The 18,952-nt window shown below is 46.3% G+C and overlaps 1 protein-coding gene across 1 annotated transcript in view; it reads left to right on the plus strand.

Annotated features, from left to right (window-relative positions):
- LOC115096168 (protein NLRC5-like) overlaps positions 1-18,952 on the plus strand; it is a 126,307-nt gene that overhangs the window by 55,296 nt on the left and 52,059 nt on the right. The window contains exon 5 of the mRNA XM_029610680.1: positions 6,598-6,672. Coding sequence (XP_029466540.1) covers positions 6,598-6,672 — 75 coding nt within the window. The remainder of the gene's footprint in view (positions 1-6,597; positions 6,673-18,952) is intronic.

The following is an 18,952-nucleotide window of genomic DNA, read 5'->3' on the forward strand; positions in this document are numbered from 1 at the left end:
GTTTCTTCCAAATTCTGACTATTTCTTGCCCGAGTCCAGAACAGTTACTGAAACTCAGCTCTCCATTTACTGCAAACTAGTACAAAAGCCCATCGCAAATTATGGGAAAGAATGACCCTGCTCATTGTACCTTCCCTCTCTGAGACTGCGCTGCCATTATTCCCTCCCAGCTCTCAGTTCCCACACAGCACGATGATTCTCTTCAGACTCTCAGCAGAGCGGCACATCTGTCTGAGCCCATACCCCTTCCCTTTCCCCACAGCGGGCAACAGTCGCAATACCAAAGTGATCCTGCCCTGCCAGCAGTGACAGCCAGACTCACTCTCTCTGATGTGCAGACAGTACATCTGCAGACCGGCTTTGGTGCAACACAGAAACACCAAAGGCAGGAGCCCTAACTTCCTGTTATACTGAATTCTATTAAGGATGTGCAGAGGCAAACATTTCTTTTTTTTTTTCTCATAGGCTACAATCATTCATTTGATTCAATTCAGAAAACTGTTTTCCATTTTTTTTTAATTTGTTTCCTATTAAAGTAAATGGAGAAAGCAATGCAGCCTACTTTGGGCCCAGATTGGGGGTTTCCCATCATTTCTAATTAAACTTGTGGGTAGACATCATCTGAAGGATAAAAGACACTCGAAAGCATCAAGACTGTCAACATGGTACCAAAAGTGGCATAAAGAGTAGAGATGTGAATCGGAACTGAAATCGGATCCGATTCACATCTATAGAGATGTGAATCGGAACTGAAATCGGATCCGATTCTGGTTCCGATTCACATCTCTAATAAAGAGCCCAAGGACACATAATGGGATAAAACTCTACCAGCAGTTGCAAGAGTACTCCAAGTCACTGAGAGAGGAGCACAGCAGCAGCAAGAGTGGCCAGAAAATCCCAAGCTTCCAAAAGAGGAGCAACGGGCATGAGCCCCCAAAGGCAGCAAGAGAAGGGAAAAGTAGCAATACGGGAGGCTCAAGACACCAGGATGGGAAAAAGGCACCAAAAGTGTCAGGAAAAACCCCAAAGAAGCAATAGAGGGTAAAAACAGCCAAAAGAGTGTCAGTAAGCTCTGTTGTTAAAGCTGTTGTTATGAATAGTTGTGGGTGGATCCTTGGACCAGTGGCAGATGACCACACCCTCGGGGGAAATCCCGAGAGGGACCACTGGTCAGGCTTAGTGTAGACACAGACACACACTAGTTCTTTTATTAGACAATATGGTAAAACACCAGAGGTGGCAGTAGTGAGCTGGAAGCGCCCGGCTGGGCTATAATCCCTCAGGTATTGGAACAGCGATCCCAGTATGGCTGAGCTGTAGAGAAACTAAGAGAGTGAGTAGACAAAGCATGCAGCGTTCAGGAACAAGTCCTTGATGGTAACACTCCCACAACAGTCTCTTAAGGCAGCCCAGGAGTTGGTATGCATTAGGCCCTCGAGGAGCGAGTACCTGGTTCCAAGAAACGCTCTGAGAAATAGATACAGACTCACTGATGTTAAGCAAAAAGACTTCTTAGAAGCAATACATTAAACCACCAAAGGTGGCAGTAGTGAGCTGGAAGCGCAAGGCTGGGCTGTAGTCCCTCAGATATTGGAACAGCGATCCCAGGGTGACTGAGCAGTAAAGAAACTAAGAAAGTGAGTAGGCAGTATATGCAGAGTTCTGGAACAAGTCCTTGATGGTAGCAATCACACAATAGTCTCTTAAGGCAGCCAGGAGTTGGTAAGCATTAGGCCCTCGAGGAGCGAGTACCTACACCCAGGGAAAGCTCTGAGAGTTAGATGGAAAACTCACTGATGTTGTAAGCAGTGATGACTTCTTAGCAGAAGTAGTATCCAGGGGCAGATCCGGGACGTGGGCCCTCGAGGAGCGAGTACCTCTAGTGAAGTTTGAGGAGGCAGAGTAGCTAGGGTTGCGGAGAGCAAATCCCATCTGCAGCGATCAGGAGAAAGCTAGGCAACGAATCCCCTTGCTTAACTCGTCTTGTTAGCGAAAACTGAGACCTTAAATATCTGGAGCTGGTGACGTCATCTCAGGGGGATGCCCCTGAGGTTCACGCCAACACTGGTACATCAGTCGGGCCGCGCGCGCCCTTAGGCATCTGGTAAACATGGCGGCTTGCAGCGTCGAGCCAGTCCGGGAACACTGGAGGAGAACGGCCTGGAGATGCTGCAGCAGCTAGCCTTCCATCAACTTCGAAGGGAGTCATCAATGAGGTAAGGTGGGCGGAGGGGAGACTTCGGACAGCGACGGACACAACAAAGAGTGGCATGAAGACCCCAAAGTACTATGGCAGACACAAAGCAACCACCCAGTCACAAGAACACTCCAAGGTGCCAGATGAGGGGCAAAGGGCACCAACCAAATTAGTACAAAGCCCTAGGCAGGGAAAAGCCAGAGACAATTTCTGTAAGAGGCCTTAAGTCATTTCCCTATGGCAACATTAGGGGAAGAAGCTGGCTGTACATGTTTCAAGCTGAGCTTCTCCTTTGCTGTGTATCATCTCAGCTCTGTCAGTATAATCTGCCTTCTCCACTTCCTCACTGAGTGTTGTGTCCGTCGCTGTCCATCTCTGCTCCGCCCACCTTACTTTGTTGGCGACTCCCTTCGGGGTTGATGGAAGGCTAGCTGCTGCAACATCTCCAGGCCGTCCTCCTCCGGCATTCCCGGACCGGCTCGACGCTGCAAGCCGCCATGTTGACCAGATGCCTAAGAGCGCGTGTGCGCAGCCCGAACGATGTACCAGTGTTGGCGCGAATCTCAGGGGAGTCCCCCTGAGATGACGTCACCAGCTCCAGATATTTAAGGTCTCAGTTTTCGCTAACAAGACGAGTTAGCATGGGTTCGCTTCCTCCTGGTCTCTGCAGATGGGATTCGCTCTCCGCAAACCCAGCTACTCTGCCTCCTTGGACTTCACTAGAGGTGCTCACTCCTTGGGGGCCTCGCTCTCTCTTTTTCTTTGCAGGTCGCAGTTCGGAACCGGTACTCATGCCTCGAGGGCCCACATCCCGGACTTGCTCCTGAATACCACTTCTGCCAAGAGGTCATCGCTGCTTACAACATTAGTGAGTTTCCATCTATCTCTCAGAGCTTTCCCTGGATCCAGGTACTCGCACCTCGAGGGCCTAATGCATACCATCTCCTGGGCTGCCTCAAGAGACTATTGTGTGAGTGTTACCATCAAGGACTTGTTCCAGAACTCTGCATATACTGCCTACTCACTTTTTTATTTTCTCTACAGCTCAGCCACCTACAGCCCAGCTGGGCACGTCCAGCTTACTACTGCCACCTTTGGTGGTTTATTATATTGTCTAATAAAAGAACTAGTGTGTGTTTGTCTCCTACACTAAGCCTGACCAGTGGTCCCTCTCGGGATTTTCCCCAAGGGCGTGGTCATCTGCCACTGGTCCAAGGATCCACCCACAACTATTCTAAATAACTACAGATTGCCAAATACCAGCTTTAACAACAGAGCTTTCTGACAGATTGCTAACTCCCAGCTTTCACTATAGAACTTTGTTAACAGGTTGACAACACTGAGGCTAAGATGTTACTAACTAGAGGGTTCAAATTTGCTTCAGACATGATTCTTCTTCTGAATCAGTTTTTGCAAACTCTGCCTGTATTACCTGAGACACAGTAATAATGAAGATGGTGGATCCTGGTTTTTGGTGCTGTACTTTTGATGCCCTTGCCTTTTGATGTGGTATAATTCATTGCAGGCTAAATACAGGACAAGACCAATAGTAAGAAATGTAAGGGAAGGGAGTTTGAATGAAAAATGCTAGAGGGCATGAAACTGTTAAAGATAACTAGGTAGTCTGTGTAAAACATTGGATTGCCAGAGCAAGATTAAGAGTTGGCAAGTAGCATAAAAGAAGTCATTTAGAAAAAAAACCTCAAAGATAGATGGAGCAGAGGAGGAACTACTCAGAGGTAGCAAGAGTGGCTTGAAGCAGTAGCAGTAGAAGCAGTGGTGCTTGTGATTAAAATCACAAATGGTAAATGCAGAGCAGTACAGCAAGAAGAGAGGCACTGCTTAGAAAACAGAATGCTTGACAGTTTTACACACTGTCTATTGACTGGCTATGCCTATGTAGTTTAGTACAGTTTTACAGTGAAACTATGCCCAGTAGCACTCACAATGTAAGACAAAATGTCTTATACACACTGTGTATGCCTGCTGATTTCTTGTGCACACATACAAACTGAAGAAGAGAAGAAATAGAGAAAAATCAGGCTGCTGTTCACTGCAATCTTCCTCTGAAGTTAATAGTAGGTGCAGATTAGAAAACAAAAGAGCAGTGTACAGAGTGAGACAGAAAAACAAAGTGACATCATAATCATCCAAGATATATAGCACAGACTATTGCATACAGCATAAAGGCATCAAAACCCTCAAGGCATAGATTGTGGGGAATTGCAAACAGCACAGAGGTATCAAAACCCCTAAGGCGAAGGATACCGCAAAGAGCACAGAGATATCAAAACCACAAAATCCAGGGCAAGGTAAGGCCAGCTCCATGCAGCAAAGAGCTGGGCTGTGTCCCCCTGCAGTCCCGCCCTCTCCCCCTGCAGTCCCGCCCTCACCTTCTTTCCTGTACTCTAATTGGAAGCTGTGGGGAGAGGAGGCGGGGCACAGCTTAGCCCTCCCATACAGCTCCCTGCAGCTCCTCGGACTGGGTGATGGGCCAGGACTCTGCTGGAGAGCTGCTGAAGAGAGGCGGCACAGAGGTAGAAAGGGAGGAAGAAAGGGAGAGAGAGAAGTAAAAGGTATAGGAGAGGGAAGGGACACACAAAGGGAGATAAAGAGAGAAGAAGGTGCAGGGAAGGATAGGCAAGGTACACAAAGGGGAGAGGGAGGGGAGGGATATACATAAGGTGAGAGGAGAAAGTAGAGACTGAGGGAGCCATGATGAGAAGGGAGAGACAATAGACAGAAGGGAAGGATAAGATAGAGAAAGAAGGGTCAAGCGATGGAGGGAGAGGGGGCACAGGGGAAGGAGAAGAGAGACAGGAGGGCATGGGGAGACAGAGGCAGACACAGAAGCGGAGGACAGGCTATCAACCGCACCGGTTGTTTAAAAATTTACCTTTGCATCTAGAGTGACCAAGTAGCTCCTTGTCAAGGAAAAAAAACCTGAACCCAGCTCCTGGTTTACCCCAATGCCTGCAATGAGACTTAGTTCTGCTTTTCTTATGGAGCTCAATAGAGAAATCAGAACTACATTTCTGTGAATGCAATGGGGTAAAACCAGGACTGGATTGACTTGTCCCCCTTGACATGGAGCTATATGGTCACCCTACTGCTCTGCCTAAATCCAGCATTTGATGAAAATCCCATTCTTAAAAATTGCCCCCCCCCCCCCCCCCTTGGCAGCTCTGGCAGCAGTGTGCCTCAGGCCTTCTCTGAGGGTGAAAAAATAAGTCAGCCTCCAGGCCTGGGCAGGCTTAGGCCTCTCTCCTGAGACTGGCACCAGTTAGGAGTAGATTTTCAAAAGTTATGCGCGTGTCCATGTGCACTCGCTACCTGGCGCGCACACATGGATTTGTGATTTTATAACATGTGTGCTGGCATGCGCATGTTATAAAATGCCAGGTCGGCGCAAAAAAGGGAGAGTAACGTATTGCAAGTACACACGGCGACGCATCGGGGCCTTCCCCAGTTCCCTCCCAGTCCACTCCAATTAAGGAGCAGACTGGGAGGGAACTTCCCAACTCCCTAGCCTAACCTCCCTTCCCCTTCCCCTATCCTATACTCCCCCCCCCATTTCGTTAATTCACGTTTTGCTCCTGCCTCGGAGCAGGAGCAAGTTGCGCGTACTGGCACCCTGCCGGCGCACGATCCCCCGGCATAGCGACAAATGGCCGCTATGCCAGGCGCCTCAAGCCCCGTCCCCGGACCGACCCCTGGACTGCCCCTTTTCGCGAATCCCGGGACTTACGCGCATGGCCGGGCCCTTTGAAAATTGGCCCGGTGCGTGTAAGGCCGGGCCAGGCGCGTAATCCCCTGGGTTTTACGCACGTAACCTTTGAAAATCCAGCCCTTAGTGTTTAGGGTGTGTTTTAAGTTATGGACATTGGTCCACCAGGACCTAATCTGAGACCACCAACTCATTTCGCTTAGGTTGCGGAACAGGTTTTAGATGATGATTTTCGTTTACTACCTATTTGAGCCAGATTTGAACTGGTGAGAGAGGTGCAAAGCTCCGTAAGCATGGTACAAATTCCCTTAAACCTCCAACCACCACAGAAATTTCAGCGCACGCAGTTTCTGTTTCTGCTGTGAAGATAAATGCCAGAGCTAAAGCTGTGGTATTCTTGAAGAAATAACTGTACCCAACCAAAACTTACGTGGCTATTTTTCATTCACCATTGCAAAAAAAAATAAATTTATATTTTAAATGAAAACAAAAACAAAATATGAATCACATAAAAATAACTGTTGAAACTTGTATGTAATGCAGTGAACTGGAATTGAATTATTGTTGCATATACAGTAATTTGTTTGCAAACAGAATGAAAGTACGTGTTATCCACGTACATCAAGAGCTGGACATTCTGCAGTTTGATTGGTTGTTTTTATTTGGCTTTCAGAGTTTGAACAGCATCATCCTCCACCTACAAGCAACTCAGCCGCAACTGGCAAAGAAGCGAAACGACAGCGACTTGGTACCTCATTCTCTAAACTACTTACACAGGGACGGTAACTTTCAAACCGGCATGCGTGTGCATCGGCCCGCTCCCAGGGATGCGGTCGTTTTACAGCTTGCCTGGCCACATGCACATTCGCGCCGAATTTTAATAGGGCGCACGCACGGGCACGCAAATCCTGTCTCCACCGTGTAAGTCGGGGGATTTTAAAAGGGGTGCATGCCAACACCATTGCCAGTTTACCAATTGGTCCACCAGTTCGCCCGGTTAACAGCTAGATCCTTCAGACCCCCCTCCACCCACTTGCCCCCAGACACTTTAAACCCCTCCAAAATAACTCGATCTTTTTCTTTCCTAACTTACACGTCGTCCGTAGCAGAAGCAAAACTACGCGGCAGGGGACTTTGGCACGCGCTGGGGCGCGTAAGTATTTCACGCACGCCTCTCTTTGCCAGACCTCGACACGCCCACGCCCTGCCCCCGTTTGAGAGGTTTTGAGATGTGCGAGCCGCAGCATGTGCATGCGTATCTGGGCGCATTATATAATACGGTCAGCGCGCACGAGCCCGACTTGTTTGCGCATCCCCTAATTCATGCGTGCGCCGGGCTTTCAAAATTCACCTTATATAGGTGTGCGCGGGGAGGGTCATTTTCTAAGCTGTTTCCATGGGTAAAACGGTGCTTTCCCCCGTGGGCATGGACTTTATGAAAGCCGTATAGGTGAAAGTATATACATGCCGCTAATGCACGAATACTTTTACCTGCAGTAGGGGAAGGCATTCTTTAGGGCAGTGTTTCTGTAAATTTTTACTCTGAAAAATTATGTTGTGAATACCGCCGTGGGATAGGCCTGCGGGCGGCTCTCTCGCCTCCCTTCCCCTGATACCGGCTCGGTCCCTCGCTCCACCGACCCCAACGCTTCCCACTGTGCGGCTATGGGACTCCACCGGCCTTGCTCGTCTTTGTGGCCTGAATGCTGCTGACTTGCCGTTCCTGCGCGGCATCTCCTTAGGTGTGCGCCTCAGCCAGAGATTTAAAGGGACCGTGGCGGGAAAAGCCCCGTGGCCCCTCCTGATGACATCATTCCTGCAGCCCCATAAAAAGGCTTCCCTGGCAGTTCCTCTGGGCCTTTGCAAGGTGTTGTTTGCTCCTGGAGTTCTTTCTTTTCCATTCTTTGCTATTTCAAGGCCTTCATGTTCTTCGTTTTTCGTGGGAGCTCCTCTGTATTCTTCGTTCCATGTTCCTGGTCTCTCGATGGTCCCTGTGTCTTCTGTTGCTGATGTCAGTCCTCGCTTATTCCTGATGCCTAAGCCTTCAGTCAAGTTGTCCATGCTGTCTTATCCTTGACTACAGGACCCGCCTTCCAGGTATTCCCTCTCGTCCACTCCTTCAGGCGTGCCAGGGTCATGGTCCGCGACCAGTAAGAGGTAGAGGTGTGCATTCGTTTTCGCCGTATCGGCAATCCGCAACATATATGTCCCTATTCGTTATATTAGTGGGGAGGCGAAACGCATGGTGACTCCCCACGAATATAACTTATAATCCGTTTAATCCGTTGTGCGACGCATGGCGTGAACACTTTTCTTTGCCACCATTTGCAATCAAAGGACGCCATTTCGCTGTATCCACTATCCAGAGCAAAAACCAGCCCTTTCCTCTGAGTCATCAGTGACTCAGAGGAAAGGGTTGGACAGGTTGGCACTGATACCGGAATGCAGCATATCAGCCCTTGCATTTTGTGAAATGCACTGAATGCAGCCAATCGCGCTGTCATTCAGTGCTCGGTGACGATTTTCTGATGACCCAGCACTATATATACTTCAGCACGAGGCGTGCCACGCACTTTCTTTGCAGGGGTGGTGTGGGGAGATGGGCTTTGTGGAAGGAGGCTGCACTGAGAGCTAGCTAGCCCTGTTTGTGTTTTAAGCAGTTTATTATTTAGGTGATCTGAGACGGTCTCTCTGTGCCAGGGAGAGAAGCTGCTAGCAGTGCCATTTTTTTTCATTCACCCTATGGGCTAGGCTGCAAGCAACCATGATTTGGGTGTTGTGGCTGGGAGAGATATATTCAATTTTGCTAGAATTTGCATTGGAAAGTATATTTCATGGATTTTCCTGCTGTGCCAACAATTTCAACTTTTTTAAACTGAGTTTCTTTAATTCAACTCACTCAGTCTCTCTGTGCACTGGGCTGCAGTGGGTAGTTTAACAGACTGAACTTTATTGGGGCGGTCTGTACAGTGAAATCCCCAGTCCGCCTCTTTTGTGCTTACAAGCAAGCTCTGTGTGTGCACACCACACACGTTACATTACTGCATAGCAAGGCACCGTGACAATGGGCAGTGGGTAGTTTAACAGACTGAACTTTATTATTGGGATGGTCTGTGCAGTGAAATTCCCAGTCCGCCTCTTTTGTGCTTACAAGCAAGCTGCGTGTGTGTGCACACCACACATGTTACATTAGTGCATAACAAGGCACTGTGACAGTGGGCAGTGGGTAGTTTAACAGATTGAACTTTGTTATTGGGACGGTCTGTGCAGTGAAATCCCCACTCTGCCTCTTTTGTGCTTACAAGTAAGCTGCGTGTGTGTGCGCACACCACACACATTACATTAGTGCATAGCAAGGCACCGTGACAGTGGGCAGTGGGTAGTTTAACAGACTGAACTTTATTATTGGGACGGTCTATGCAATGATATTCCCAGTCTGCCTCTTTTGTGCTTACAAGCAAGCTGCATGTGTGCGCACACCACACATGTTACATTAGTGCATAGCAAGGCACTGTGACATTGGGCAGTGGGTAGTTTAACAGATTGAACTTTGTTATTGGGATGGTCTGTGCAGTGAAATCCCCAGTTTGCCTCTTTTGTGCCTACAAGCAAGCTGCGTGTGTGTGCACACCACACACATTACATTACTGCATAGCAAGGCACTGTGTCAGTGAGCAGCCAGTAGGCACTAGGCAGTGACATTAAATCCATAATGTCAGGGAAAGCTAGATGTAGTCGAGTGATTGGGACTGGCAGAGGAGACACTTCAAAAGACACTAGTGCCACTCTCCATTAAAGTTAAAAAGGCACCTGTCACAATCTAAACTCTTTGTAGGGGCAGTCAGTTCCATCCAGAAAAAAATGAAATCTGACCATGATGCATCGCCATCGCCACCACCTGTTTCTGGCCCTGTAGTTTTGGAGGTGAGGGAAGGGGAGCCTGAGTCATGCCAGACAAAATGTCGACACCCAAAAGCAGCAGGGGGACAGAAACAGCAGGGGGACTTAGCATTGACAATGTAGCGCAGTCACTGTTTGCTTCTGATTCAGATGAAGAATCATCTTGTGTGGGATTCTCATCTGAAACGGAAGAAGTAATAACTGACAAAGCTTTAGGAGGATCAGTTAGTCCTGTCTTAGCCTCCACTTCAGAGCAGCAGGGAAGAGATGAAACTGATGAGGAGGAGGAAGAGCAGTCAGCGCAGGCACAGAGGGTGACTGAGGCTCCTGGCATTGCTTCTCAGGGTGCACCCACTATTTCAGCTCCAGTGCCAGCATCCACCACCAAGGCTTTAGAGAAGAGAGGATCACGAAAGACATCTGTGATCTGGAACCACTTTAAATTGACGGATGACCCGCGTTTTGCTCAATGTAATTACTGTGGCAGGGATATTAGCAGAGGCAAGCAAATGGGACATCTATCTAAGTTTGGCATGACGCATCATATGAAGAGGCAACACCCAACAAGGTTACTGCCATCTGGGGATGGTGGCAGTACCAGTCAGGAGACCTCCTTCCAAGCAGCGTAAAGTGGTTCAAAAGCAGCAGAGTCAGCCCACGCCCTCATCCCCTTCTAGCAGTCAGGTGGCAGGCCAGCAACCCCCTGACATGTGGCAGAAGCGACAACCCACCATGGAGGAAATGGGGTGGAGTGCAGTAACGCTATCCCGGGGTAGGAGGCAGGCAGCCTCAAAAGTTGTAACGAGGAACATTGGGGGAATGATTGCCCTTGCTGACCAGCCCTTGCAGTTAGTGGAGAATGTGGGTTTCAAGCATTTTCTGAAGGTCGTAGTTCCAAATTACAAAGTCCCCTCCAGAACCACATTTAGCAGAAAGGTCATCCCCAGCCTGTACAAGCAGTGTTGCAGTCGCATGCAAGTACTGCTAGCTAAGGCAGAGGGGAGAGTGCATTTCACCTGCGATATCTGGACCACCATGAATGCTGCACACTCTTACCTCTCCCTGACAGCACACTGGTGGGACCTGGCTAAGGCAGGGGCAGCCAGCAGCTCTATTACTGAACAAGTATCAGGGTGGAGGTGGGGTTTACTGCACACCCACCTGACTGACCAGGCCCATACCACAGCCAATATTCTAGCATGCATCAGACAGATGCTGGTGGGGTGGCAACTACACCAGCGAGACAGGAATCCTCAGGCAGGGTTCTTTGTCACAGACAATGGTGCAAACATGGTTAAGGCAATAAACGACGGGCACTTTAAGAACATCCGATGTTTTGCATGCACTCTGCACCTGGTAGTGAAGTCAGCTCTGGGGTTGGATTCCAATGACAAAGAGAATGAATACCTGCATAGGTTAATACAGAAGTGCAGGAACATAGCAGCGCACTTCCACAGAAGTGTGAAGGCGGGGCAGGTTCTCTGACAAAAGCAGACTGATTTGGAGATGCCTCACAAGCGTCTCATTCAAGACATTGCCACCCAGTGGAATTCCACCTTTATGATGCTTGAGAGGTTAGTGGAGCTGCAGACACCCCTTCATGAACTTTCTGGTACAATGGACATAGGTGTGCAGAATCCCCTAGGGCATCATGATTGGTTAGTCATGAGTCAGCTGGTAAAAATCCTGCAGCCCTTCAAGGATGTCATGGAGAAGCTGAGTTCCAGAAGTGCCACCTTGGCAGACATCATCCCTATAGTTAATCTCCTGGATGAACATTTGGAGGCCTTTAAACAGGAAGAGGGAATGACAGTTGAGGTGCTGCATTGTCTGGACGTTTTGCAGCAGCAGATGGAAGAGAGATTAAGGCCTTTAACAGCACAGAACACATACATGCTTGCCACAGTCTGTGATCCCCGTGTGAAAGGGAAACTCGCCCTACAGTATGATTGTCTCTTATTGGTGAAGGACCTGCTGTTAGCAAAAGTCCGTGAACAGGAGCGCCATTGACAGAGACAGATTAGGCGTGAAGCAGAGGTGGAAACAGCGGGCACTTCAAAGAGTTGTGCTGCTAGCCCAAGCAGGAGCAGCACTCTGTCAGCGACAGATAGTACTTCCTCCTCCACTTCAGAATGCCAAAGGCATGTTGCCCATAAAGATTCATCTGTTGTGTGACAGGTGAGAGAGAAAGCAGCTGGCATGAGTGACTCTCAGCCCACCCAAGCAAAGGAGACACCAGAACAGCTGTCAGTGACACGGTATCTCTCAGAGCCCACAGAGAACATGCAGACAGATCCGCTGGCATATTGGGCACACAAGTCCACTGTCTGGCCACATCTAGCCAAAGTGGCTCAGCAATATCTGCCATGTCCACCAACCAGTGTGCCCAGTGAACGTGTCTTTTCAATGACAGGGGATATTATGAGCCCTCACTGCTCAAGGCTGGCATCAGAGTTGATGGAAAAGCTAGTGTTTTTGAAAGAAAAACTGCCTTTGCTTAGATTTCCAAATTTTCCCTGTGAATGGCAAGATGAATAAAAGCAATTGAAAGCCTTGCAGCAGCTCCAACTGCCTCCTATGCTCCAGATAATATAAGCACTGCAGCACATGTACCTGACCTGAAACGCTGTGCCTGTCCATCCACTGTCCAGGCCGTACGTCCCTACAAGGGCCTGACCTGAAACGCTGTGCCTGTCCGTCCACATTTGGAATGTAAGAACATAAAAAGCTGACTTAAGATATTTGGAGCTTTCATATTTCATATGCTCAATGTTTCTCAAGACCTTGCCAACAGTAATGTTTCTAGTACTATTGAAAACTGGTGGTAGGTGTACTCTAGTTCATCCTCTCTGTTCCCATTGTTTACAGAGGCACTGTGTAAACCACAAAGTCAACATAGGTTGATATTGTAGATTTTTACTTGAGTAGCGGTTTCCTTATTGCTGAGAGCTCTTCCTATTCCTTTGTGATCAGCTGAAGTGCATAAGTACAGTTAATAGCTTCTGGGTATTCAAAAATAATCTCCAGCTCAGTTCTTGCTTCACAAATGGCAGTCTCTACTGCTCTAAAAGCATCCTCTGTTGAATTATCTTTCAGAAATGAAAAAGATGCCATTTTCTTCTGGCAGTGAACCAGTTCAGGAAGAAGTGACAGGTCAAACCACAACATACCTGCACAAAGGAAATCCTCTATTGCTATGCCTGTCCATCCAGGCCTTATGTCCTTAGGTGGGATTGACTCTGTCCTGTATTGCTGTGCCTGTTCGTCCAGGCCTTATGTCCCTACAAGGGTTTGACTTCGATTGCTTTGCCTGTCCGTCCAGGCCTTATGTCCCTAAGTGGGATTGACTCTGTCCTCGATTGCTGTGCCTGTTCGTCCAGGCCTTATGTCCCTACGTGGGATTCACCTCTGTCCTTGAATGCTGTGCCTGTCCATCCAGGCCTCATGTTCCTACAAGTGTTTGACCTCGATTGCTTTGCCTGTCCATCCAGGCCTTATGTCCCTACGTGGGATTGACTCTTTCCTCGAATGCTGTGCCTGTCCATCTAGGCCTTATGTCCCTACAAGGGTTTGACCTTGATTGCTGTGCCTGTCTGTCCAGGCCTTATGTTCCTACAAGTGTTTGAACTCAATTGCTTTGCCTGTCTCTCAGTATGTTTGGTATTTGATTTGTTAAATCCCAGATAGTAAAGGTTGTATGGCAGAAGCTGTGCGCTAAGCCTGGCCCCAGGAGCAAGCATCTTCATACCCTTTTTTTGTTTCCTGTCTGAAACAACCGCCCAACGCCTGTTGTAAATTCAATGTAAATACCCTATACAGGCCGCCCACTTGTCTTTACCCAGCTCACTAATAACCTTTTATCAAAATAAATCACCCCATTAGAGAAAATACAAACTTTTATTTATTCCACAAATGTTATCCTATAAAGGTTTCAACAGGTAATACACAGTCTACTCCCTCAACTAATGAAACAACATCTCTTAATTACTCATTCACATAAACATATCCCATTCACAAACTCACCCCATTCATACATACCTTTACCCTATTCATACCTACCCAATAAAATACATGCCCATGACTACCCCCACAAAACAATTTTTACAATTGCAATAAATATCTTAACAGATTTCCACACAAGACAAATGTCATGGGAACAATAAAACATGTGTTTTCAGAATCCATATATCCTTGGCATCTTCAATTAAATACTTGCTGGTTACAGTGCTCAATTCCTCCGGATAAGTGTGCCTTAAACGCAAGGACTGCTGGTTATAATTGCCAACTATATATTCCCAAAGAACTTTTTCACAGCATATTCAAACTTGCTATACAGCTTCACAGTATGCCCATGAGGACTGCTAGTTGAAGTTGTCAATCATATATTCCTCTTCCAAGGAGGAACTGGCCTCAGAGCACACCGAAGGATACTTGCTTTACAGCACATCCAAAGAAACTTGCTTCATAACATGTACAATTAAACTTTGGAATTCATTGCCAGAGGATGTTGTTAAGGCAATTAGTATAGCTGGGTTTAAAAATGGTTTGGAAAATTTCCTGGTGGAGAAATCCCTAAACTGTTGACTGCTTATTACTGGCATCAGTGGCATGGAATCTATTTAATGCTTGGCTACTTGCTAGTACTGTAACCTGGATTGGTCTCATCATGGAGTGATAGAGGCATTATGACATCCACCGTTTTATTTGCCATTCCCTTCCTAATAATTCCTGATATTCTGTTTGCTTTTTTAACTGCCACAGCACACTGATCTAACAATTTCACTGTATTATCCACTATGATGTCCAGATCTTTTTCCTGGGTGGTAGCTCCTAAGATAGAACCTAACATTGTGTAACTACAGCAAGGGTTATTTTCCCTATATGCATCACCATCCACTTGTCATTTTATCAAAGTTCCCCTTTTGAAAGTTTCATGCTAGAACCGTAGATTTACTTATTGTCCCCCTTCCAGTCATTAATTCAAATTTGATCTTATGATCTCTATTGCTAAGTAGCCCCACCACTGTTACCTCTCTCACCAAATTATTTATTCCAATAAGAATTAGATCTAAAATAGCTCCCTCTTTCTTCGGTTCCTAAACCAATTACTCCATGAAGTAGTCATTTATCCCATCCAGGTACTTTATATTTCTAGCATGTCCTGATGTTACATTTACCCAGTCAATATTGGGGTAATTGCAATCTTCCATTATTACTCCCATTATTATTTCCCTTTATTAGATTCATCTAAGGAAATATTTTTTTTCAGAGGGGGGTGGTACATGAATGGAACAGCCTCCCTGTGGAAGTGGTGATGTCAAGGATAGTATCTGAAGTTCAAGAAAGCATGGGATAACACAGGGGATCTCTGAAGAAGTGGTAGGGATTGTAGAGCTGAGTAGTCGGTTTGGATGGGTAGGCTAGATAGGCCATCACATTTCGATGTTTCTATGATATGTAATATTCCTTCCTCTTACCTCCCCTCCTCCCCCCCTCCCCCATGCCCCCACTAATCAATAGCAATCTCAGGGTGACCACAACTCAAAAGTTCCAGGTGTTATGCTGGTATATGGGGAGCAAAATAATTATGAACCGCAACAATATGATGTATAATTGTAAATATAACAATGTATGAACATAATATATTAGAAGCCGATGTCTTAATGCTTAATGCTCTTATTGAAAAAACTTGGAAAACCTCATAACATTCAATATTAACTCACTTTAAAAGAGCCGTGACACCACTTTTTTCAGCGTTACCTCTTTCACGCTTCTTTTTTTTCTTTTTTTTTTTTTGTGTGTGTATTGGCTTGTTTTTTGAGCGTTAACTTACAGCCTATTTGTTGGCAAAAGGCTGTGAAATTGTAATCATTGGTTTCCAAGCTAAATCGATATAAACTTGAGCATTTTAAATTGCTTTTAGTTATTTTAACTTTTAAAGATTTTAAAGACACTGGCACTTATCATTAACAGGAGAGAGCAGCACTTCTGTTAATGATACTTGAAAACAGCACAATTTAAAAGCCACCCCCGAAGAAGTGTACAAAACACGAGCCGTGTCTGGTTGGGCGATTCAGAAATGCTGCTCTCTCCTGTTAATGATAAGTGTCAGTGTCTTTAAAATCTTTAAAAGTTAAAATAACTAAAAGCAATTTAAAATGCTCAAGTTTACATCGATTTAGCTTGGAAACCAATGATTACAATTTCACAGCCTTTTGCCAACAAATAGGCTGTAAGTTAACGCTCAAAAAACAAGCCAATACACACAAAAAAAAAAAGAAAAAAATAAGCATGAAAGAGGTAATGCTGAAAAAAGTGGTGTCACAGCTGTTTTAAAGTAAGTTAATATTGAATGTTATGAGGTTTTCCAAGTTTTTTCAATAAGAGCATTAGGCATTAAGACTACATTGGCTTCTAATATATGATGTTCATACATTGGTATATGGGGAGCAACATTTTATATAGAATATTTTTGATAACTGTCAATAAGAACCTTCTTTAATGTCATAGCAGAATGTAACAGCTGATGTGTTCACACACAATACAAAGAATAATGGAACCTAAATGAGAGCATTTTCAATAGCACAGGCATTCACCCTGTAAATCTTCCAAGTGGTTACTAAAGCAACCCATTATCCATTCATTTAATCTCAATGGAATTGTAGTAGTTTGTTAAGACAATTCCATTGTTTCGACTTTAAACATTTTTTTACAGACTTGGCGTGGTGGATAGCATTAATTTTGACTTCTTAAATAGCAACAGGAATGGATTTATAGAGTATAACCACTTGCTCTATTGAGTTGGAATTCATGAGTAGAATGGCCTGTTTTTCTCTGGACTGATAAATGAGTACACCTTTGATTTTTGCCTGGGTATCACGGCAGATATATGATGGATGATTTTTAATATTTTTTTTTAATTTTTAAGTCTTCAGTGGGCTCATTCATAATGTACTCTTGGGGGAATTCTGTGCTACTACGGAATGCAGAATTTATGCAGAATTCCTCCTTCGCGCAGATTTCCTCCCTCACGTCGCAGATTTCTTAGAATTCACCGCTGCCACGCAGATTTCATCGCCACCGTGCAAATTTCATCGATGCCACGCAGATCTCCTCCCTCACTGCCCTTCTTCGCACCGTTGCCGTTGCCTCGTGCTTTCCTCTCGCGCCGGAAAAGGATTAAAAATAAACCAGAAGCATGCCGGGGGCATCGCATCGCAGCACGGTACCTGCAATGAAAAATTACAAGTGATCCCCAAAACCCATTTCCTCTCCAGCCCCACACCAGTTCCGTAGCAGATTACGAGCGAAGGGCTCCTTCAGGTACACGTGGCCCCAGGGCAGGTCCGGGCAGCAGCACGCAGCCTCCAGCAGCGGGGTGCGCAGCTCTCGCTCACACTTCAGTCGCCACAAACACAGCTCCCAGCCGGTTTGAGCCTCCTTCTGAGAAACGATTTTCCAAAAGTAGCCCAGCGTAGAGGATCCCCCACATCGTCCCCAGTGAAAAATCTGTTGTATGTTTATCCATGAAATCTCTATTTTTATTGGTAAAGATGACAGCGCAGAAGAGAAATAAAAGAACACGTTAATCATTTTCCCTATAGCATGCCCCATGGTTTAGCTTCCTCCTGGGCCCTGTTAGGGAAGGGGGAAAGGAGAAGAGGGGGAAAAAGAGAGCAGGAGAAGAGGGAGAGAGAGAGAAGGGAGAGGAACAGAGGGGAGGGGTAAGGGGGACAGACTCAGGTGGAGAGGTTAGCAACAACTGCAGCATTCCCTGCCAGCTTGGCTCATCTGCCAGCATCAATTGACGCTGCTGGCAGATGAGCCAAGTTGCCAGGGACCCTCATTGCACTGAAATGCAGAATAATTTGCAAAAAATATTGTGTTATTTTGAAAAATAAATGTGCAGAATGGTGCACATTTATGACACAGTCTTCAATTCGCTGAGAATGATTCTGTGAATATAACCCCCAAAGTAGGCACAGAGTGCTGAAACGATACCTGTTGTCAGGTTTATGGAATTCATCTGGATTTTTTATCTTTGATATAGGTCTACATTTACCAACGTCGCAGGGCTCCCTGAATCCCGCGGTAATGGGGGGCAGGGGGAGAAACGGGAAGGTGGTCCCGCGATAGCCAGCAGCGATCGCGCCAGTGGCGTAGCCAGAATTGATTTTTTGGGTGGGCACAAGGTTAACATGGGTGGGCTGTAGGCATGCAGGTCTACTAGTTGTTTTTTTACTGATAAATAATGCCAAATTATGCAGCATAGCATTCACATCTACGCCTAAGTATGAGGTTTACTTAATGATACAAACATAATTCACGGTGATTTGTGGTACTTTAGCCTTCTTATTATTACGATTTTATACACGGCTCCTACCTGTCCATAAATTTTGAGAGAGCGGTTGTGTTGCTTATATTTAAATTGCTAACATCTCAAAATATAGTTATATATTTTTACCTTTGTTGTCTGATCTTTGTATTTTTCTAATCAGTTGGTCCTGGTCTCTTTTTCCCATTTTTTCCCTTATAGCTCATTTCCTAATTCCTTTGCAGTGTCTTTCTTCTATTACTGTCTTCTTCCCTTCCACACACACACACACACACATACACGCTTTCTCTCACAGACTCCCTCTCACACACTCAAGCTGTCACTCTCATATGCTCTCCCCCCCCCCCCCCACAAGCTCACATTCTCTGCAGACACACATACAAGTTCTCACTTTCTCACCCCTCCCCAGGCTTATATTCTTATGCACACACAGACGCACATCCAGGCACCCATTCTCACCCACACACATAAACCCAGACTCCCATTCTCACCCACAAACCCATGCTCCCAGTCTCACCCACACATATTCAAGCTCCCATTCTCATCCATACATATACACATTTAAGGTCCTATTCTCACCCACACATACACACATTCAAGCACCCATTCTTATCCACATATTCAAGCTCCCATTCTCACCCACCCACAAACCCAGGCTCCTATTCTCAACCACACATACACACATTCGAGCTCCCATTCACCCACATATTCAAGCTTCCATTCTCACCCACATACACACCCAGGCTCCAGTTTTCACCCACACACACTCCCATTCTCATCCACACATACACAT

This window comes from Rhinatrema bivittatum, chromosome 7 (genome assembly GCF_901001135.1).
Source record: "Rhinatrema bivittatum chromosome 7, aRhiBiv1.1, whole genome shotgun sequence".
NCBI lineage: Eukaryota > Metazoa > Chordata > Amphibia > Gymnophiona > Rhinatrematidae > Rhinatrema > Rhinatrema bivittatum.